This window comes from Candoia aspera, chromosome 14 (genome assembly GCF_035149785.1).
Source record: "Candoia aspera isolate rCanAsp1 chromosome 14, rCanAsp1.hap2, whole genome shotgun sequence".
NCBI lineage: Eukaryota > Metazoa > Chordata > Lepidosauria > Squamata > Boidae > Candoia > Candoia aspera.
The window spans coordinates 5,932,620-5,956,816 of NC_086166.1; the positions used below are offsets into that span (position 1 = coordinate 5,932,620).

A 24,197-nucleotide genomic window follows, 5' to 3' on the forward strand; every position below is an offset into this window, starting at 1 on the left:
AGTGCAGGATACACCTCTGAAAGATGACTACCCAGCCTCTGTCTGAAGACCTCCAACGAAGGAGAACTCACCATTTCACGTGTTCCCCTGGTTGACTCAGCTTGTACCATCCGGTAGTTCCTCCAGATGTCTAACCTCAACCTACTTCCTAGTTCTAATCCACTGGTTCTGGTCCTTCCCCCTGGGGCAACAGAGAGTACATCCATTCTCTGTGTAACAACCCTTTGAAGACAGCTATCATTTCTCCTTTCGTTCATCCATTTGGTAGCCCAAACACCTCAAATTCTTTAACAATCCCTCACAGGGAGTGGTTTCCAGACCCTTCACTATCTTGGTCACCCTGCTCTGAACTCCATCCAATTCTGAACCGTCCTCCTCATAGTTCAGCCACAACTACAGTCTCCCACCCACCCCCCACTTAAGGTTAAAGCTCCTTTGCTGCCACTTGGTCTTTGTCAAACTCACCAGTGAAGAAAAGGTGCCTCTTTGTGGTTTCTTTTCTCTTTTCTAAACAAGGGTTCAGGAGGCGGAGAAGCTGCAACACTCGCTCCTCTCTACGCGACTCGGTCAAGCAAGCGTCATTCATTACAAGATATGGATAAATCTTTCCATTATGGCCTCGGATATAGAGTCTTCGGGCTGCCGTGTTATGTTTCTGTACTATCTCCACTCTGGGCATAAATCTATCAAGAAAAAAGAGAGGCGGGGGCAAAAAAAAAAGATAAAAAGCAGCTGAGCTTCCAGAGAGTCTAAAGCTTCATTTCTCTCCTTCAAGATGAAAGCCAGATTTTTTTTTTTTTAAAAAGAGGAATTCTATTACCTTACTTAAAAAGCTAACAATAGGAAGCACATTACACTGCTAGACTAACACCGGCATTATGAATTTTTGTAACGATACAACCTTTTAAGCAACTACGTTCTTCTATTATGTGGCTCAACTGAGATGAGTGTTTTCTGTGAAAAGCTTCCGCAGATACATACATGCTTTTGTCCCCCCAAACTGAATGACAAAACTTCTTTTTAAACACACACACGCACACAGGGAGGAAGAAGCAAGTTACTGAGCACAATCAGACAGTTTTCTAAGCCCGAGAGCACACAGCCCCTAAGTGGGTGTTATGTCCTAAGCACCAGCCTTCCTGAACTGCGGCATCCTCCAGATGGGTTGGACTACAGACTCCATGAGTCCCAGTCTGCTTTGAAGCCTGCACCAGGTTGGAAAAAGACTGGCCTATATACTCAGAGGAGGGCTGATGTTATCTGGTAATAATTTCTACAAGTTGGGTCTAATCAGAATTTTAACTCCCATTTATGCTAGGGAGTCTGTACCCGTTCAACCACTGCTAAATCACTGATTTAAAGAGCTCAACACTTCCAGCCCCCAAATGGTTGAATGGAAAAAAAAACCTGCTCCTGTCACCCAGTGGCCTGACAAATCCAATTGTTGGATATATTCAGCTAATTCCAAGAACAACAACTAGATAGTAGTATCATGCATTCTACGTAGGGCTGCCTTGGAACAGAATATAAAAACATCTCCCAATGCAGAATATGGCCTCCAAAGGCTTGGGGGAGAGGGGAGGCAAAGAAAACGCTTTGGTTTTATCAATGGCCTTATTAATGCTTTATTTCTTTTGCGAAAGCATCTTCTGGGTGTTCTCTAAGCTTGGACCTTTCGTCACCAGCCTAGGGAACGTCATCACTGCGTGGGAGAGTGGAGTTTATGGCTGTTTAGATGGAGTAGCTTGCCTTGCCAATCTTGGTTTGGGGTGTGGTTTCTTCCTTGATTAAGATATTGCTTCTTCCATGATGGTTTAATCTGGTGCTGTTCCCTGCTTTCCTGGGTGCTGGCTCCAAGGGAGCGTGTGAAATCGTGGTTGAAAGGAGGGTGGATTTGCCTATGTGTTGAAAGGTTAAGGAACCAAAACATTGCTATGTGTCTGTTCCTTAATCTGTCAACACAGAGACAAATTCACCCTCAATTTCAAGTGGGTGAATGCTGACATTCTAGACCAGTGTTTCTCAAGCTGGGTGACTTTAAGATGGGTGGACCAACTCCCAGAATTCCCTAGCCAGCCCTGCTGGCTGGGGAATTCTGGGAGTTGAAGTCCACCCATCTTAAAGTCACCCAGCTTGAGAAACACTGGTCTAGACCAAGCCACATCCAAAAATGCTAGAGAATTCCTGGAAGCTTAGCATTCTGACCAATCAGCCATCAACAGATCCATAGAGATAAACCCTATGTACATTCCATTTCAAAAATATATATAACCCCAGGAACCTCACCATTCAACCCTGAGCTACATATACCCTCTACTATTAAAAGCACCTTGCTCTTAAAGCCATGACCTGAAAAGATTTCCAATGAATCAGTGAAGAAAAGAAAGCTTGGACAACGGTATCCAGGAGCAACACTACAACCAAGTCTCCATTTTACCAGCCTTCTCCTTTACCTTGCAATTTTGATATAGTAGTGCGTCGGCTTTGGCATGAGGAACTCCCCAGGAATTTCCACCTCGGCAGTTTGGGCAGAGAAGTTGCTGAGGAAACGGCACTTTTCCTCAATGAGAAAAAATTTGGGCAGCTGCTTGGTTTTGGCCTCGAGGATTTTGATCCACTTCTTCAGCTTAGAAATGAGATTGTGGAGTTTCATGGAGCCCGGCACGCTGAAGTCAAAATCTGTCAGAGAGAGGGGCACAGAAAATATCTGCTGTTAGAAACTGGAATGAGAAGTATTAAGATACCTGTGATGCAGAATCAGAAGCTTCATCTCCAGAATTTTATCTCCTTCTCCCCTCCTTTCCAGCAGTTTAAAAGGATGTCACAATGAAAAGCAGAAGAAAACAAGAAAAGAACATTGCACATCTTCAGATGTGTAGGAGATCTGTGAAGACACATCTCTTTTGCCAAGTTTTCAATGGTTACAAGATCTTCGTATTTATTTTATTGTTCTTAATCTGTATTTTCCCTCTTTACATTCTTTTTTTTTGTTTACTGCCCTGAGTGCTCGCCAGACAGAAAAGAGGATATAAATCATATCCAATCAAGTCAATCAAGTCAATCAAGTCTTAAGATTTTGCAGCATTTTATCCTATAAGTCGATGTTTAAAATAGATAAGCAACAGTGACTTCAGCTGAACTGTTCCAACTTACACAGAGTCGAAAGAGATTATGTATGAAATATGGTTGATTTGTCAATTCTTTTGACGTTCTGGGGATGCTGTTTGTGGCTGGGGTACCCTCACATTTTTTAAAAGAAACTGTAAATATTTCATTCTGTGCTATAGTTAACTGCATAAAAATGGCTGGATAGTTCCCTCCCATATCAACTTTCAAAAGGTTAACTAGACATGCAGTAAATCAAAGGCAATTTTGTTTGTAGAAAAACTCGCATAGGTCATACTGCTCTGCAGAAATATATTCTGAACTTATTTCTTATGCAAATATGCCCAAAGATTCAGAGTTGTTTAGAGGAAATCACATCTCATTCATTCATTCATTCATTCATTCAATTCATTCAACTTATATACTGCCAAATCAGTACAGACTCATGCCAGTTTACAAAACAATTTTTAAAAAAAACTATCCATCACAGTTAACACTTCCAAATTCTTGGAAGGAAAATGGAAATTGACAGGTTGGTGGTGGCACTGGGAATACCTTGCCAAAATCTGCCCTCAAATATTTTTGACAGCATGTAATTCTTCTGCTTTGATCTGGCCTTTTCATACACTGTTCCTAAACAGCCATTCATGGGCAATGACGCTGGATAGTTTTAATCTGATTTTTCCCCCCTAATATTATTTTTCATGCTGCGTCTTGCATGTTATATTACATTTGTCCCCATATATCTAGTTTTAATGTACTCATATTTAATAATATGCAATTCTGTATTATTAGTTGCTTTACTGTTATCCACTTCGGGAATGTTGTCTGAAATCGAATTGAAAGAGGAATCTGAGGGTGGGAAAAGGCAGGCTTCAATATCCTTCAAGTAGTTTTGATCTAAATCAGACTGCTGTGTTTAAGTAACAAAACTGGGGGCTGTGATTTGTTAAGCTCCACATTAACCCAAAGGGAAATCTTCACATTCAGGGCCCCCCTATGAAAAAGGCCCAAAGGGGGACTGTAAAGATAGCATTCATTAAAGATACATTTATATTTAATAAATGTATAGTGTCTTCTGTCTGGAATAGTCCCTCTACAGCCTTTCTTAATATTACTCAATAACAAGAGTTTAAAAAGATTTGGTGAGCAGCTGTCAATGGCTAAAGTTACCTGTTCTCAAATACCAATATTTTTAATCCCTTTAGGTAAACGGGCAGGGGGACTTAGACATGCTATCAGCAGGTTTTCAATAAATTCTCCACAGCCCTTCCTAGCCTTCAGAACTGCCGAATGATATACATACACAGTGTTTCCCAATGCAATGCCCTCTAAATGTGCTTGACAATCTCCTCCATCATCCACAGCCAGCCCAGCATGCCCAGAGGGCAGTGAAGGTTGAAAAAGGCTGCCAACTCAAACCCAAATTTTTCAACCCAGCTTGGAAGTACAACACATACATCAAAATAACCCAATCATTTTTGCCAGAGGGGGGGAAAAAAAGAGGGCATCTGCCGTTTCTATGCAGCCTCAACTCATCTCTGTCAACAGCCTCCTCGTTTAACACGAGGCGTACCTGAGACAGGTGAGGATGCTGCATCTCTGGTGGATTTTGTGTGGAGGCAATCTATTTACTCGTTTAGATTTATGCCCTTGCTTTCAACAGAAGGATTCTCAAGCTGGTAGATAATACATTGTAACACCCAACACACTTGTGCCTAGGGCAACAGGTCTACCGACCCGCCAATGATCAAAACATTTTGTGGGATGCCCGTTAAGAAAGAGATGGATGATTCATATTAATCTCACAATAGATTTATTGTACAGAACATGTTTTTTAAAAAACAAAAATGCCCCAAATCTTTTCCAGCAGCTCTTGGGCCGATCGGGAATGTTCGAAAAACCCAACTCTAATTCCAAGTCTACCCTCTAGTGAGCAACTGGAGAATATGCCACCAAACAGGAAAGTACAACATTCTTGCTAACGGTATGCAAATAGGTGAAGTTAAAAAAAAAAATCAGCAGTGTTAATTTTTTTTAAAAAGTGAGTCATCCTTTGCACCATAGGAATCGCTCTAGTTTGCTGAAAATACCTATTTTAGATTCGCTTCTTCCTTCTTTCTTGTTCCTGTTTTGCTTTGTGGGACCAGACGAGAGTGACAAGGGAGCACGCAATTAATTAGCCGTCTTTGTTCATGCCAGAAAGGCTTCACACTGAGCTTGTCTAACTAAATCCAGACTTTCAAAGAGGTAAAGAATTACCAGCAATGTGAGCGGCACAGGCCACAGTCGCCTGTTCTGCCAGTAGCTTAATGAGGTTAGAAATGAAATCTCTTTTGGCATCAGTCCGAAATACAATCCAACTCTTTATTACCTGCAGTGGTTTAAGCGCTTCAGATTGAACAAAAACATGACAATGTTGTTGAAGAAAAGTACATTTTGGACTTAGCTCTGAACATTCTTCCGAAACACTGAATAACTGACAGGTGGATTAAGAGTCTTTCACCAGAAGGAAAAAGGAAAGCCAATTATTTGGGACAGCAGTGAAACAGCAGGGAAGCCTAAATCCAACCATCCCCAAGTGGTTGGGGAAGATGGGAAATGAAGCTCAGAACATCTGAAACGATGCTGGGTTGGAGAAGGTCGAAGGAAGCATAAATCACAGCTCGAAGCTTAAAGAGTAAGTTCGTCAGCACAGAAGGCCTATGATATTGGGTTACAGGAAATCCAAATGGGCCACAAGGGATGAAATGAGAAGTCATCCATAACTGACAATTTGCTGCGGTTCAGCACCACTCCTGAGTTTGCCACAGAAGGAGAACCTTTCACCTTCTGGTGACCTTTTATTTCATCTCACCAAGGTATATGCCGCTCACTCCTTAATGATGCTATCTTCCGTGGAAGTTAGGATGGAAGACGCTAGTTTAGACCAGGGTGTCTCCACCAGGGTTCCGTGGCACCCTCGGGTTCCGCGAGAGGCCACTAGGGGTTCCCTGGGAGAGCACGATTTATTAAAAGAATTATTTCAAATTCAGCAACTCCACATGAAAGAGGTGAGTTTCGTTCTTTGTTTTCAGTTTAAGAACTCTGCTAATGCCTATCTACAGGCCTACCCATGCAACGAATAGAATAATTTTGTGACTTCCGGCCTCTCTTTGAGCCGGAACGGGCAGGGGTTCCTTCCCCGAGGCCTGAAAAATGTTTCAAGGGTTCCTCCAGGGTCAAAAGCTTGAGAAAGCCTGGTTTAGACCATCGCTTTCCTAGCAATGCCACACCTATCCCGCACTGGTTTTCATTCTTGTACGCTCTGGATGTTGCACTGCCTGGATTGCGAAGATGGCTGGAAAGCGACTCCCTTTTCAATTCACGAAAGAGCAATTGCCGCTCAAGAGCACAGAGACAATACAAGGAGATGATGCTTTGGTATGGAGCCCACAGCGAAGGAATAAGAGCGAACCCTGAAAGGACTTCTTTAGCTATGATCATCTGAACTCTCACTATGCTCTTCATGTCCAACAAGCTTACAGAACACGACCAGCCTCCAAAATGCATCCACAGTTTGCTCTCTCCACAAGCAGCAGAGAGCTGGGAAGTTCCTCCATCCAAAACCATGGGTTTTATTTCCTTCCAAAGGGTCACTGTGTTGGCAGATCCAATTTCTATCTTGCCACCATCCATCCCCACGAAAGAATCCCCACCAGACGCCAGCCGGCACAGCACTGCTCTCTGCTTTAAGGAGAGCTAAAATCCTTGGCTTAGGTACACGTTCTAACCACTCAGAATCAGCAGCCAAGCACACGTCCTAACTTCAAAACCTGGCTTGTTGACTGTGAAGTGGATGCTTGGGAGAAGGCCCAACGCACACAAGGACAGGACTGCAACTGCGAGAAAAGAGATTATAAACCCAGAAAATCTTGATCAGCTGTGGAAGAGTATGGTGATTAAATTGCCATCGGTCCAGTGGCACCAATGCTATTCTTGCTGCACATCAATCAAAATTTTTATTTTCCGCAAAATGAATTAAATCCCACAACTCCAAACCGTAAGCCCATTGACCAATTTAATTGCAGCCGTTTTCCTCCCCATCCTTCAACATTAATTCAGCGCCCAACTTTTAACAGATTAAAGCAATCTCATCTTGAGCTGAGTAAAATGGCTACTTTCATCTTAATTACTCAGGCCTAATCGTAATTGAAAAATAAAATATTCTGAACCTATAAAGGATATTTGAAAGGGGTTTTTAATTATTATTATTCTAAAAAAGTAGAGAATCCTTTCATCACCCTGATTGTTTCAAGCCTTCTGTTTCAGGAGTTGAAGAAAATCTGCCTCTCTGAACAGTTTTTTTTTTCCAAAATGAACAACTCAGGCAAGCCCAAACTTTGTCTACAGCATTTGAAAATGTGAAAAATAAAGAAAATACATTAAAGAAAAATAAAGACCAAATACATGCAATAATTAAGGACAGAATTATTTTTAAGTGTGAGGTGGGAATAGTAAAATATTTCAACTGAACCCGTAACATTGATTTTTCTTGGAGTCTATGAAGTGGGGGTCTGCAGGATGTGGACTGGTGGGAACTGAGCTTCAGATCCAGCATGAGATGTGCAACGAGGTGGCAAGAATTACATGATCCCTGGTTCCACTGAAAATGTCTGCTTCCCCATCCTCAATCTTCTCCCTATCCATCCACCTTTCCAAGAAATGATGCCACGTTTCAGTGCTATGCTCAAATGTCTCTTTACAGCAATTATATTTGAAATAAAGCACAAAGAAGGCTCTGAATGAAGGTTGATGATCTTGCAAGGCAGAGGGAGGGGGAAAAAATTCATGCTTGTCACATTTGCAAGCATGCATATGCAGGTAGTCCTCAACTTACAACCACAATTGGGAACAGAACTTCCATTGCTAAGCGGTACGGTTGTTAAGTGAGTCACACCTGATTTTATGACCTTTTTTGCTGTGAATAACCATGGTTGTTAAGCGAATCACTCAGTTGTTAAGCGAATCCAGCTTCCCCCATTGACTTTGCTAGTCAGAAGCCGGCTGGGAAGGTCGCAAATGGTGATCATGTGACCCCAGGATGCTGCAACCATCATAAACGCATGTCGGTTGCCAAGCACCTGAATTTTGATCACATGACCACTGGGACGCAGCGACGGTTGTAAGTGTGAGGACTGGTCGTAATTTTCAGCACTGGCGTACCTTCAAACAGCCACTAAACGAGCGGTCCTAAGTCGAGGACTACCTGTACATACAAGTTGGCCTCCTAGATGTCAGAAAACCGGGAGCGGGGAACCTTTATGAAATCGTTCTGTTACTTGTTTCATGGGGAGGAGAACAAATGGAGTTCAATTCACATTGCAACCTGAAGCATGTTTAGTCCAGATTAAACCCAACAGGGCTTCCTTCAGAGCAACCGTGCTTTCACACTTCAGCAGAGCAGTAAACATCCTGCCTCATTTTAAAATGGCTTCACACAGGTGCTCCTCACAGATCAAAGTTTTATTCACTGCCAATCTTGAAATAATGGAAAAGGCAACTGGCTAATATAAAACCAATAACGTTATTGCAATGCCTCCCAAGTGGCCCTTTTAAATACCCAATTACAGCAATAGATTTAAATTATTTGGCTCGGATGCAAACCCTCAAGCCATGCTGCAACTGCCTGATACCAAAAGCTTAAATTATTTGCTTGTATGAATGCTATTAATTTGGGGGGAGCGGAATACTCACGTACAAATTTTATCGTCGCGTTTCAAGAGGGCTGCTCAACCACGAATTTGAACGACCTGAAGATTATTTTCTTATTCATATTTTTTAAAGGACTTAAGGCGTCACGTCCGGTAGACTGAAAGCCCACAGAAGTATTTTTTTGTAATGGGTCGCAACTTTTATAACAGAGCTTGGAAAAGACCTAATAGCCAAAAGTTTCAATTGTCCTGCTGCTTCCACCCCCACCCCCCAACGAAGAAGAGAGAATGTCCTGCTTCAAAGACAATCACGAATATTCCGAATCCCAAATTTGGGGAACCGTGGTTAATTCAAAACTGGGGAGGGGATCGTGACAAGGAAAACCGACACTGAGCTCCAGTCAGTCTAGAAATGACTTGCCTGTTGTGAACTGCCCTTTCAGTTTCTGAAAGACAGGATCCTGGGCTGTGGCCTGGGCCCTCCTGGCTAGTGATTCAGAAGCGGCGCTAGAGAACATGGTGGACACGTTGGAGACGTTCTCGAGGCCCACTCCGAAGGTGCTGACCAGCTTCTTGACAAAATTCAGGGTGTGGGGTGTGATTTTGGCATCCGAAACGGCCCCGCTCTTCTCAAAGGCGACAGAATAGCACTTGGCGAGGCCTTGCTGAAGCTGCCGGAGAACCTAAAGCCACCAAACATGGGACGGACCGGTGGGGTGGCGTGGTCACAGAGAGAGACAACACAAAGAGGGACTTTTGAGCAGGAAGTATGGAACAAACCTGGAACACAAGACTGCAAGAGACCAAAGCCGCAGATGGCCAAAATCCAACCCTGCAGAATTTTGCAGATAGGACACAACCAGATACTGAAATGATTAGCTTTCAAGTCCAAGAGAGGCTGAAGATCCCTCTCGTTTACAGCTACATCACTCTGAGCTTGTCAAGATATTGCCTGGCTTCCGAAAGAACTTTAGAAATATGCTAATTTATTTATGAAGCCTATATTCTGTCCTTCGGCCGCATCGTCCGTTACTTCTGCCCCAAATATATTAAATGCTTCAAAGGAGTTCTTCTCCTGAAAGATGTGGCATGAGTGCTTACATGAATGGGAAACAACACTGCAAGAATCAAGGGACTGGCTGGGATCATGCCAAGTTTCAATGTGGTTTGTTTGACTTTGGCTTAAGAGTGTTGGCTTAGAACCCAGCCAGCTGTGGCGACGTTAACAAAAGCAACAAAAATCACAGTGTAGCTTCATGTGTGAATTTATCTCCTATACATGTATGAGAGAAAGAGGTCATATGTTCTTGCTGGCTATGCAAAGGAGGACAGCTAGCGAGGTGTGGTGTTGAAGGTGCTGAATGGGCACCCAGGTTCTAGTCTACCACTGAAGCTCCTTGGATGACTTTGGGGTAGACACTCTCCTTTCAGCCCAAGAACTAACATGGTGTAGTGGTTAACGTGCTGGACTAGGAGCAGGGAAACTGATGTTCAAGTTCCCTCTCAGCCACGGAAGCTTCCTGGGGGACTCTGGCCAGTCACTCTCTCTTGGCCAAAGCTTCTTCACATGGTTATGGTTTGGGGGTGGGGGTGGTGGAAATGATATGGGGAAACTGTGGGCACCACCTTGAGCTTCTGACCAAAAAGGCAGGAGATAAATCTAATAAATACATAAATTCCAACAGAAGAGAATATCTGTATCTCAGGGTTGAACTGTGGAGTCCTTGGTGCTCTCTGAGCTTGGTGGTTGGCTTGCAGACATTTCACTACCCACCTAGGTAACATCATCAGACATTTGACTGCCTCACTAGGTAACACCAGAGCACTGATGGTGTTCCCTAGCTGGGTAATGAAATGTCTGCAAGCAAACCACCAAGCTCAGAGAGCACCAAGGACTCCACAAAAAACATAAATATCAGGTCCCCACAGTGACGGGGAACAGTCTACTTCTGCTGATTGGTTTGCTTTTATTATAATATACTTTAATTGCCACTGTTTTGATATTTTCCACCTCTATTTCTGCAGTATGCCAGTTTGGAATAGAGTAGCACAGACCTATCAGTAACAAATACAATAAATAGTACTACCACCAGAAAACTCTAAAAAAAATGCTTCCAGTCCTCTGCTACAGAGTCATAGAATCGGAGAATCATAGGGTTGCAAGGGGGCCTTGGAGGTCTTCTAGTCCAACCCCGCTCCCAGGACAGGAATCTTCAGGCCATCCTAGGGAAATAGCTGTCCAAACTTTACTTGAAAGCCTCCAGCGGTGGAATATCCATGACTTCAGGCGGCAGGCTCTTCCTCTGCTTAATGCCCTGCTTACAAAGGGCACCAGGTGCAAAAATATGAACCACACCCCTGCATAAGAAGATATGCAGATAAGGGAGGAGAATCGACATACTTGGGGTTGGCTAGTGCCTTGAAGTGCCCCTCCTACATAATGACTGAAGGAGATCACAGCCATCTGGATTTTATGAGCTGGGGTAGTTAAGGAATTGTTTTAGTGGGATTTTATTAGAATTTCATTGTATATGTATTGTCCTGTATTGTAAACCGCCCAGATTCCCTCCGGTCAGAGGAGATGGGCGGTGACAAATCTGATAGATAGATAGATAGATAGATAGATAGATAGATAGATAGATAGATAGATAGATAGATAGATAGATAGATAGAATAATAAAATAAAATAAAATAAAATAAAATAATAAAATAAAATAAAATAAAATAAAATAAAATAAAATAAAATAAAATAAAATAATAAAATAAAATAAAATAAAATAAAATAAAATAAAATAAAATAAAATAAAATAAAATAAAATAAAATAAAATAATTCCAGTACTCGGGGAAGCAGGGGCAAATGCAAAGGAGCAAACATCTCAAATTAAAACAAAGTCACTGGCAAAAAAGTCACGGAACTTTGTTCTTGTGCATGACAACTGCAGCGAGACTATTGTATGCTCAAAAGTGGAAAGGTTCGACACCACCCGCAATGGAGGAATGGCTGATGAAGATGATGGAACTTGCAGAGATGGCTAAAGTAACTTATTTGGTCAGAGAAAAAGCAATATCTGCATTTGTGGCTGACCAGAAACCCCTTATGGACTTTTTACATGAGAAGGGAAAAAATGCTGTTACGACTTGTGGTTTTGATTAGAAAAAAATTGGATGGTAGAAAATAGTGAGTTTTTTTTGTAATCATAGAGTAAGAGATAATTTTGTAATTGTACTAATATGTCCTGCAAGGGAAATCGGAAGCTCGTTCTTTATTTTTCTTTCTTTCTTTTTTTCTGCTATTAGTTTGCGTTAGTTTTTACGTTCTTGGTAAAACTTCCAATAAAACTTATTTTTAAAAAAAACAAATGAAAACAAAGTCTACCTCCTCGTGCCAGTTTTCTCGGAACCAGACCATCTGATCCACAATCCCTTCCAGAGACGAGAGGAGCGTTGGGTGCAATTCCCGTTGCATGTGCATGATCCGGCTGCATCGCCACATCGGGGCAGTCGCTCGGATCGGCCCGGGGTCAGAAGCGGAATGCGACTGGTTTCCGACGGAACTCGGCTGTTGCTGCCCAGAATCTTGAGGGGGAGATGGGAAGGAGAAGGGGTCAGCCCTTCAAAGGAGGCCAGGTTGGGAAACAAATACAACACGGACTACTGGAATTCTACTTTATTGTTATAGGGCAGTTTCTCAACTTCAGCAACTTTCAGGACTTCAGCTCTCCCAGTTGAATTCTGGGAGTTGAAGTCCACACATCTGAAAGTTGCCAAGGCTGAGAAACGGGGGTATAATAACAGAAACTTGAAAGCCGGTCAGAGATTCTCTCTCTCTCTCCCCACCTTATAGTAAACAGAATCAACGCAGGGCCATCTTCAGTCTTTTTCCTCACCCTTCCTAACTATCTGGGCTAAGTTGATGTAGAGAGTGAGGAAGATGATCATGATGGGGACATGCAAGCGCCATTCCCAAGGCAACAAGGGGTAAAACGTATTTTAAGTCCACAGCAACCAGATGAAGTTTGGAAGTGACTCAGGCAGACACCTCCCTAATTCAATGAACAATGAGGAGGAGGAGGTACAACACAATTAGACTTGCAAAACTCTGTTACTGTGGCCAATCTCAATCAAAGTAGTGTTAGCCTTTGTGTGGAGTTGATTTTCCTGGTCTGCTCTGCCTCATGGGGCTGACAGTTGACATTCACATAATGGTCACTGAATGCCTTCTTGAAGGCCATCTCTATACTCCTCTCCAGGAGAAGGGAATGCCCAGAAAATATTGCTAAGACTGCAAAGCACAGCCTAGCCTCAAAAACACGTTGCAGCTGCCTTAAAGATGCGGCAAACGTCAACAGATTCTTGGTGGGCAGGAGGTGGCCACCAAGAGAATACCTTATTTCCACTTCAGCAAGGCCATTCAAGAAGATATTTTTGCAGAACACTCAAGCTGGGTCCATTTCAGTAGCCTTTCATTCAATCTCACAACCAGCTGCCCCAAATCTACCTTATTCCTGACTCCAGGACAATCTGGATTGAAGGAAAATGGAGCTGGGGTCTATGAGAACCCATATAATTTAGTATTGGGGGATTTTATATCCCTCAGAGGTGCTGCTGTAAGAAAAGAATCCTTACTGCAACTGCAATTTTAAAGATGCTAAATTCTAGCCCCCCTCACAAATATCATTAAAATGGCAATTAAGAGTTTAACTGGATCCATCTGATCCCATCCTCCAATTAGGAAAGAAGGCTAAGAAAGGATCTGCCCATCTGCCAGCCAAGGAGGCAACGTAACTCAATTTTCCCTGACCTGAGAACCAGCCCCTGAGGACACAGCACTGTGATGTTTCCAGCTTACCGCTTTTGTAACGCTCTCGTTGTTCTATCTTCAATGTCAAATAGAGGGTTCGGATGGGGAAGTAAACCGCCTGGGGGTAGACACGTCCAACCTATTCCATGAAAAAGAAGCGTGTGTTAAAAATCAACGTCCGTCTCCGAAGTACTGCCATACAGCAATCTGCCCACTGATTTACGTCTAGCGTTGTCTCCATGAAATCAATTAATAATGATTTATATAGAGGAGAGAGAAAGGGATGGAGGAGAGGCTAGGTTAATCTTAAAACGAAGTGTCTGATGATCAGGGAACAGTTTTACGCAAATCTGAAAGGACATCTAACTTCCCTGCTCCCCCCACAGACAAGTCCACAACCTTTAAAGGGGAACCTATCCGAGAAGGGTCCACCAGGGATGTATATCTAAAGTCACTTTTGCATCCCCAAAAGTCTGGATGCTCCCCTTCCCACTGGAACCACTTCAGTTGCCCCACAATGTGCATTTGTAATAAAAACAAGGGAGGAAATGAACAGCTAGGGTACAGTCTTATTGATAGCTTATGTTCAACTAAATCAAATTTAGCTTTGCCCTGGTTCTACTTCTTTATTCCTGCACCACTTATTCTTTGCTGATTCGCCCTGACATGTGAGTTGGAAAGCCAGCATGATTCTTGATCGAACTCTGCCCCCCCCCCGCCAAACGTACATAAACCTGGGATCAAAATTAAACACATGCAGATCCAGATTGCAAATCTTTCCTCCAAAAGACATCCCAGATATTCCAGAAAATCATCCTGGGCCTATCTAAGTTAAGATTTAAATGCCTGTATGATCAATTTAAATGCTGCACCTTCTGTGGATGTCTACTGTTAACATCAGATGGAAACAGAGGGCATCGTCTAAACACCCTCTGCTTCCTCTGCATGGACACATTTCCTGATGTGCTTAAAAGAGGAAGCTGAGAAAGGTTCTGCTGTAGTACCCAATATGCCAGATATCTGCATAACACAAGGTTGGCAAGGATGCTAAAAAGATGTTATATATGCTAATCATAAAAGGGAGAAACTCAAAAAGGATACCTAGTCTTTAAATAAGGCTGCAAATTCCCAATAAATTGTGTGCTTTGTATTAGTCAGGCTCATTAGAGTGGAACCTTATTCAGCAAAAACTGTGCACTAAAGGTGAAGAATGGCCACCGAATGGAAAGGGGAAAAGCACAATTAGCAAGTGGTTTTCTTCCAGAAAAGAAGGGGGAGGAAGAGAAGTGGGGTAAGGTAAGGTAAGATGCTGAATTGACATCAACATGGCACTTTTGTCTTTAAAAGTATAAACCAGTGTTTCTCAACCTTGGCAACTTGAAGATGTATGGATTTCAACTCTTAGAATTCTCCAGCCAGCTTGGAGAACTCTGGGAGCTGAAGTCCACATATCTTCAAGTTGCCGAGGTTGAGAAACACTGGTATAAACTTTGGTGTCCATGAAACAAAAGAATACATTTGATCAGATGTTATGATATGAGAATCTATGACAAGTGGTTTTCCTTCCCAACCCTTGCACCATCTGCACCATGTGGGACAGGGGTATGGATTACAGCTGGAATTTTGGGATCACGTGGTGGTTTAAAGCCCCACGTGGCTGGCAACCCAAGAAGTGAGAACAAGACAGAATTCAGAAAGGCCTCTTTAATATTAGTCAAGGGTAAAACCGTCATTTTGAAAACAGCAAAAGTCCCCAGGCAGCCTCCTAGCAACCCCTTTTTCCTGCAAGAACCCCAGAAAATTCCATCCCAAAAATACAAGACCATTAGCCATCAAACCATGGTTCATCCCCTTCCTACATCTCCATACCTGACTAATAAGGTTCAAGAGGAGTTTTCCTTCTGATCCAACCAAGCAGGTTAAGAGCTGTGGGATCCAAGCCAGCCATTGGATGGGCGGGACTCCGATGCAGTACTTGTCCACAGCATCAGCCAGGGTATTCTTGTCATCATCAAAGCTCAGGAGCCAAAGAACCTGAAACAAACCACAAAATAGGAGGAGGAGGAGGAGAAACAATGAGAAAAAAACAGGAAAATATGAAGACCTTCAAAGAGAGATCAAGTGAATGTGGAAAAAGAAAGTTATAATGGCACCAGTAATGGCTGGAGTGCTTGGTGCCATCCCAAAGATCCGAAAAGGCACTTGGACACCAGATGAATGGACAGAATCTCAACTCTTCAATTACAAAAAGTTGCATTACTTGGAGCAGCGCATATATTACAATCTCCTTAACTATCTGTAATGGTATGTGGGAATGACCTTGGGAGTTGGGGGAAGAGCTGCAGCCATGGCAACGGTGGCATAAGAGTCAGCCTAATTCTGTTGCATCAACATGTGTTAACTCAAGATTTACTGCAGTATTATTTGTTGTAATGGTCTGTGGGAATGACCTTGGGAGACAGGAGGAAGAGCCACAGGCTATACAGATAAGAGGCAGCTGAGCCCGCAGCAGCAATGTGGACATGGCAAACATCTCAGAAGGGACCTTCCCTAGTTTCTTGGACTGTAAAGACAAGAGGGGGAAGAACTGTACTTTCAGACTTGCAAGATTCTGTTAATGTAACCTTACAGTAAAGTTGAATTAGCTCATCTGGGCGTGCTTCCTGTCTGGACTACCTCACAAGACTGACAATATCCTAGATCCTTGGGAAGGAACTGATAACCTAAAGTATCATACCCAGTCTGAACTATCTGGTGGACTGTGCGTAAATAGTAGTGGGTGTAGTAGCAGTAATAATAATAAGAAAAAGGTACTGTGATTATTTGGCAACTTGCTCCCTTATTTCAAGAAGACCCATTTCTGATTGGGTGGGCTAAGCCGTCCCACCTATTCTGGCTTAAATAGCTCAGTTGTTATGCAGCAACAGGGCAAAACTTATTTTCTCTTTCCTTTTCCTGCCTCGACAAAGATGAAAGAAACAGACTCCCACAGAAGAGAACATCTGTAGCTCAGGGTTGAACTGTGGAGTCCTTGGTGCTCTCTGAGCTGGGTGGTTGGCTTGCAGATGTTTCATTACCTAACTAGGGACAATCATCAGCTTGACTAGGTAGCCCGACTAGGTGACCTCATTCACTAGCAGTGGCGATGTCATCCAGTCAGGTAATGAAACATCTGCAAGCCAACAACCAAACTCAGAGAACACCAAGAACTCCACAAGAAAGAAACTGCCCACCTCTGTCTTTCAGGTGGTTTTGTCTCCGAAAGAAAACACTCACCTTTGCTAAATACTTCCGGGATTTGCTTTCATTCTGGTGCCGGCAGGCATGCAGGTAGCAAGTAAGCGCCGACACCCCGAGGTGCAGCTGACGCTCCTTCACAAAGATGTTCTCCAGGTAATCGCCCCACATGGCCCAGGCCTTCACTAACACATCATGCATCTGCACTGCTGCCGAGAAAGCCTTGTTGGCCTCTTCAGACCTGGGGAGAACACGACAGGGAAGGATATTTGCTGGGCACAGAGAAGAGAATGATGGAACTGGACAGTCCAAAAATCCAAACAACTGTTGCATCTTTCAGGCTGAAAAATAATGGGTTCACTTCACAATGTAGAAAGGGGAGTGAGGAGGAAGGAAGAAGTAGAAGTTTTCACCTTCCTCCTTGGCCACAGCTACCATCTTTACACCTACTAGAACCACGGATGGGCTAATCTGCGCTACTTGTATCTCAGCATCGGCAACTGCTTGCACAGGCCAATCCAGAAAAATGTGCAACCCCTCCAAGCAATCTCACAGCAACTGCAAAGCTCCTGCCTCAAACACCTGCACAGCTCTCTTCGTTTCAGGAAAAAAGAACCCATTTCCACTTTCTGCTCCCTTCAGCATTGGTGCAGCATCAGAAGCAGCCCAGTTTACTTAATTTAGGACGGCCCAGTTATCTGCCTGCAGTGGTTAAAAAAGAAACAACGGATGGGATTGGGTGAAAAAACACTGCCAAATGGAAAATAAGCCTATCTGTCAAATAGCTTATTAAACAGCTAATTAGCCTCTGTATTACTGGGCTTGGTTTTCACCTTCGTCTTCATCTTTTTGGCTAACAGCTTTCAGCATCCCAGACTCTGCAAAGCCTTACAGCTTATTACCAAAGGAAAATAGCTGATAAATGGCTTGCCATATTTCTCCTTTCAACTGCTAACAAAGGGATTTGTCTTCCAGCCACTGCTTCTTCTGTTTTCGCCTCTCGTCCGGGGTTATCTATCACGAAGGCTTCTGATAACTCTTTACCCTCCTACAGCCTCCAAGCCACATGGCTGGCAAAACTGACCTGACCCAGCCATCTATCCAAATGATCTTTCAATCCCAGGTCTTCCAACGGACAGGCAAGGATCACAACTCAATCTTGGTCTGAGCAAACATCTTGAAAATACGGTAGAGAAACCCCAGATCCCCGATTCCCTGTATGTCCTTTTTTCCCGCTTCATTTTTGACAAGAGACAAAGTGAAGCTGGCATTTGAAGACTGTATTTGGTCCAAAACCTTGCCGGTAGGCAGGTCATCTAAATTATTTAACCCCACTTCCTCTGCAGAGGAAACTTCTGAACATGCTCACCAAGTTCTTTAACAAGAAAGAGGCTACTGCACTTTTCTGCTCAACTAATCCCGTTTTCCTGATTTAAAATGCTCCTACCCTATGCCACTGTGATGCTAAGCAGTGTGTCTGGACAACAGGTGAATCCCCCCCACCCATTTTAAAGTCCCTCCTCTTCAAGGACTGCAAATGGCATTGACTACAGGCTCAACTCTGCTTCCAGTTCAGCATGGAGGGGTTCTGAAAACCCGGCAGCACAGAAGCAGGCCCAGGGCCGTCTCGCAGCTTGGCCGTGAGGTTTTTTGAAGGGGAAAAAAAGGGAGGATGGGTTGCCTTTCCAGAAAGATGTTAAGGGGCCCGAAACAAGAGCGCATAATCGGTGTACAGAGGGCTGAGCTGGCTTTCTTCAAAGGTTCTATTAATTCAAACAAACAAACAAACCCTAAATTGGAAATTCACAGGCTGTAAAGCACAGTCCCAGCCTCTATCATCAAGGGCCTTCCGGAAGGCCCTCAAAACAACGAGTTTGGGGATCCCATGGTAGAGCGGAGCCTGCCAGATGATTATGGGATCGTTAACTGATGCACTCTCTGTGTGCTGGCTGCCATTTTGTTCTTCACTTTGTTTTTAATTTAAATTGTGGGTTTGTCGGGTTTTCTGTATTTTACTTCTATTTTGTCTTACGATGTACGCCGCCCAGAGTCACTAGGTGAGATGGGCGGCTATTCTGTACAAATGTGGTAAGTAAATAAAATAAACTTTAAAAATAGTCAGAAGCATCCTAGAGGCCTAGCCCACTAGTCAAGTTTTGTGACAACCCATCTCCACCCTGTGCTAGCTCCGTGCAGGTTCTTCCGATGCTCACTCTTAACTTTTGTGGATTTTGCACTCCCCATCAGTCACACAACCAGGGTGACCCGATCATGTGCACAATGTGTCATCAGAATAATAGGTATTTCTCCCTCACATCCTCTTCTCCTTCCACCAAGATCTGGTTCCTGTCCTGTCATGGGACTAGACACTACATACTGCACTGCAAGCTCATTGGTTTAAATCTACATAAATCTCCTTCTAAAGAGAAAGGCTGAGCAATCCCACCGGGGAAATTTCTTAATACTTTTAGCACAGTCTTCTGAGGAAAGGCCAATAAGCATGAGTTTATGGAGATACAGATGAATATCACCAAAGCAGATTTTTTACATACGCTCCCTCTCCATCCATTCCTCTCCCCCTCCCCTTCTTAAAATCATTACTTATTATTTATCATCCATTTTTAAGGGGGAAAAAGAGGTGCCGTTGGAGAAAGCCACCTTAAACTGATTGCATCCTGCTGGTGAGCCCCAACCCATTAAAGGAAGCTGAACAGCATTTAACTTCTCCAGTTCTGTGTGCATTTCCTTGTAAGCATCACTGAACCCAGAGAGATTTCAAAATGACAGCATTCGCCCAACACGCTAGACTAGGCGAAAAAGGGCCAGGTGGTCTAGAATCAGCTGTGGAGTGGGAACCTAGCCATACGCAACAGGCCATGATGGGAACCCATCACAGCTGGCATGTACAGTAGAAGACAGGACAGAATTGTTCGGAATTGCTCCAGAGGACAGAACTAAAACTGGACGGGTTCCAATTAGAAGAAAGGAGGCTGCAATTGGACATCACAAAACAAATGTACGCATATAAAAAAGGAAAGCGTTTCAATTAAAAACAATTTTTAAAAGGTCGTAACCACCACCTCGGCTTTTTCTGACAACCTCCACCCCATCTCCCATGGATATCCCGAGGTCAAAAGAAGGGATCTCGGGTTCCTGTTGGCATTTTCTGCATCTCTGGCCTAAAGGAACTACTGCTCCTTAACTAATGTGTGTGAGATGGGCAGCTGGATACATCTGACAAAGAAAGAAACCAGCAAATTTCCAGTAGTGATTTACTTGTAGTTTCAACTGCTTAAAGGGCTAATATTAATTACAAACAGACACTAACCTGGTATCTCTTTTGTAACCCACCTCAGTCAAGGCTGTTCCAGAACGAAGAGAGAAAGCAAATTGGTCCTCTATAACATCGAATTTTAACTGAAGTACAATTAAAAGGCTAAACAAAGGAGTGAGTAGGACCCGTCAATCTTTCTACGGCACTGAGTAGGGTGCAGCTGATAATTATTATTACTATTATTATGCACGGCCCGCACTGAAGCTCTCACTTTGCACATAAAGCCTTTGGAATTAAGGGAACGAAACAAAGCTTCGTCTGTGTGTGTGGTTTATACGCGTTCTCAGATGTTACTGCAACATTTTACCCAACATACGTACTTGTTAATCTGAGCTAAAAACATCCCCTTCAATGCGTAGAACTCAGCAGTCATTTCCTTGGTGAAATACTTCAGATTTGTGGACTCGATCACTTCCAGGCCCTATCGGACAGATTTGGACACAGCAAGGTTTGCAAAGAGATGTATCAGTCAGACAAAGACATATTAAGATGTTTCAAAACTCAGGACTTCACAGTACAGGTAGCCCTCACTTAACGACCACAATTGAGACTGGCATTTTGGTTGCCAAGCAAAGCGGCCGTTAAACGAATCTGACCCAATTTTACAACCTTTTTTACAGCAGTCGTTAAGTGAAACACCATGGGCATTAAGCAAACCATGTGGTCTTTAAACAAATCATGTGGTTCCCTATTGATTTTGCTTGCCAGAAGCCAGTTGGAAAGGTAAAAAATGGCAATCACGTGACTGTGGGATGCTGCGACAGTCATAAATGTGAACCGGTTGCCAAGCACCCAAATCGTGATCACATGACCGCAGTGACGCTGCAACGGTCGTAAGTGTAAGTTCCAGTCATAAGTCAGTTTTTTCAGCACCACTGTAAGTCTGAGCTGTCACTAAACAAATGGTTGTTAAGCGAGGACTACCTGTATAAGACCAATGTTCCTTTTTTGCATTAGTATCCTTATATATGAACATATGTGTGGAAGGACAGCTTCATACTACTTTGCTACAGGAGCAGCCTTTGGAATTTCTCTCCAAAAACAATCATCCTACTTAAAGATGGGATTCTGGGCATCTGCATAGCATTATGGATCAATGGGCTCCTGAACTAAGAGATTGAAGATCAACTTCTGACATCCCCAGGCAGACCAGAGAAAAAGCCTGCTTGAAATTCTGGGCCAATCAGTGTTGACAATATTAAGCTATAAGGACCATTAGTCTGATCTGGTATCCTGCATCCCTAAGGATATAATTTAAATGCAAACCGCTAATCACAATGCATGGCTTGTGTTTTATTCTCTTGAGCAGTCTCTCGTGTTATTTGGGCTGTTTAATTTGAAGCTGAGTTTCAGGATGCCCACCCCTTTTTTGCCCTCCCCCTGCTGTAATGGATTTTAGCTCCAAGCTGAAACGGTCTCTGCATTTTTATCAAAACCCCTTTCTTCTTCTATGCTGAATTCTTAATCCCATTCTCTGCTTCTCAAAAACTAGACCCCAATACAACCCTCCATTCCACTGGACCAGGAGAGACCCCCATCGGCTGTGTTCACACATCCTGTTAAGCAAAATGTGATGTGTCTGCTTTTAGCTTAGTTCAACATGTTTGTAAACCATGGTTCAATGTTATATGCAAACCAGACCACTAGGGTTATTCAGCAAATCAGGGATTAATGGCATGTGCCCTGAAAAATATTGCACATAGTCCAGAACAGTGTTTCTCAACCTCAGCAACTTTAAGATGGGTGGACTTCAACTCCCAGAATTCCCTGGGAGTTGAAGTCTGCCCATCTTACAGTTGCTGAGGTTGAGAAACACTGGTCTAGAACATGGCTGCTATACCTGCATGCATTCGTTTTTGCCCATCACACCAGCAAGCTGGAGGTAGCATTTGACTTGCTGCCGAATCTTCTGGAAGCAATCCACAATGGGCACAGTTGGAATGGTGTGAATGCGGCTCAAGATGTCCAAGGCTACGTTGACCAGACCCTGTTTCCGAGCAATCTTGCCGTACTGGATAATCGCTGAGGCCGATGCGTGGACTCCCAGCATGGCATTGTTGGAACTAGGATCATGTTGAGTACTGTTCTCATAGGCACTTACGATGGCTAGAAAAGCGATAGAGAGTATTTAAAAAAACAAAACAAAACACAGAATGAACATAAGTTATCTATGTTCCCCAATTACAGCATATATATCCTGTCCTCCTTCTATGATGGTACCCGAAGTGGCATAAACAGGGATGAAACTGAGTTCTCACACTATCAGTAAAAAACAAGATAAGTGGAAATTCGGCCACTGCAAACACTAAGGTAAAGGTAAAGGTTTCCCTTGACATGAAGTCCAGTCGTGTCCGACTCTAGGGGGCGGTGCTCATCTCCGTTTCAAAGCCGAAGAGCCGGCGTTTGTCCGTAGACACTTCCGTGGTCATGTGGCCAGCATGACAGTCACAGAACGCCATTACCTGCCCACCGAAGTGGTACCTATTAATCTACTCACATTTGCATGTTTTCGAACTGCTAGGTTGGCAGGAGCTGGGACTAGCAATGGGAGCTCACCCCGTCACGCGGATTCAAACCACTGACCTTCCGATCGGCAAGCTCAGCGGTTTAACCTGCAGCGCCACCGCATCCCTAACGCAAACACTAAGCACAGATGAAAATAGGCCAGGCGATTCAAAAGAAAGGACCTGGCAGTCTATTATACAGGATAAGAAGAAAAACAAAATGCAAGGAGGTTTTAAAAAAAAATTGTCTATGCATAAGACTAGTTCTTGAATCAAAAGAGTTGCTGATAATTCTTTGGTTACATCTCCCTGTCTTTAAAAATATAACTTATCAGACGGTCTTGGATTTTCTTGTGAGGTCTCCTAAGTGTTCCAGTCCTTGTCAGAGGAAGGACACCCCAAAATCCAGATTCACTTAACTTCAGCAATGCTCCTGGTTCAGGTGCCTTCCCACTAGACTTAGTGGCAAGACACTTGGCATGCAAGAGGTCTCAGATGCGGATCTGGAAAACTCTTCCTAAACCCCTGAAGAGCTTCTGTCATCACTGAAAGTCCTCTGCTAGAGAAGTCCAAGAACTGATTGAGTAGAAAGCAGGTCCTGGTGCTCCTATCTCTTCATCTCATAGCACTCTTGCCTCTGACCATATATGTTTAGCAAGGATGGCTAAAACAGGGGTAGAGAATCTGCCACCCTGCCGATGCGGATGACCAACTCACAGCAGCCTTGCAAAGCATGGCCAATGGTGCAGGCTGCAGGAAGATCTACTTCAGCAATATCTGGGACCCCACTCTAGAGAGGATGGAAGAAGACCTTGATGGAAATATGCAAGAACCATCATCTAGGCAAAAGGGACTGAAACGTTTTTTAAATCCAGGGAAATGAGATAATATTCAGAAGCTACTCAGGCAGACACCATCCTGGAGTATAAGAAAGGGGAAGAGGTCCAGTGAAGTCTGACTTGCAAGATTCGGTTATTCTAGCCAATCTCAATAAAAGTAGTTTTAGCTTTCCTGTGGAGTGGATTTCCTGGTCTGGTCTACCTAAAGGGGCTGACCCCCTCTCGGGCAAGGTTCTCCACTTCATTCTCCTATATCCTACAGGTGGCCCCATCCCACAGGGAAAGACTGGATACTCTGAAATAAAGAATTACTCATCAGGATCTCTCCTCCTGGGAAAGCAAAATTCCAAGCGCTGGTCTCAACCATTAAAGGACTTGAAACGTGAGTACCTGAAGGTTCACCTTTTCAGATCTGTACTGGCCTGAGCATCTTAATAATCAAAGGACTCGCTGTGGGTATCCTTGTTATAGGAGATTAAACAGGTAAGGGCCTCATCTACGAAGCACCCTTTCCACGGAAACTGAAACTTCCTTGAAACTGAAAGCATCTGCCTTTAGGCGCTAATGAGCTGCCCTTTTACACTTCCAGCGTTTAAGCTGTTCTTTTAGTCCTCAGCGCTCATTTTATTTCAGCCTTTCTGTTCTATTGTTTTCGGCCACTTTCGTTTGCACTGATCTACGGT

General features: G+C 43.5%; 1 protein-coding gene across 1 annotated transcript in view; it reads right to left on the reverse strand.

Moving 5' to 3' along the window:
- The window catches only part of TRRAP (transformation/transcription domain associated protein), a 141,852-nt gene that overhangs the window by 11,617 nt on the left and 106,038 nt on the right, over nt 1-24,197 (reverse strand). The window contains exons 60-68 of the mRNA XM_063314921.1: nt 22,012-22,277; nt 20,492-20,592; nt 16,877-17,078; nt 15,470-15,634; nt 13,649-13,739; nt 12,176-12,375; nt 9,220-9,481; nt 2,454-2,679; nt 466-683 (exon numbers count right to left, since the gene is read on the reverse strand). Of these exons, the coding sequence (XP_063170991.1) occupies nt 466-683; nt 2,454-2,679; nt 9,220-9,481; nt 12,176-12,375; nt 13,649-13,739; nt 15,470-15,634; nt 16,877-17,078; nt 20,492-20,592; nt 22,012-22,277 (1,731 nt within the window). The remainder of the gene's footprint in view (nt 1-465; nt 684-2,453; nt 2,680-9,219; nt 9,482-12,175; nt 12,376-13,648; nt 13,740-15,469; nt 15,635-16,876; nt 17,079-20,491; nt 20,593-22,011; nt 22,278-24,197) is intronic.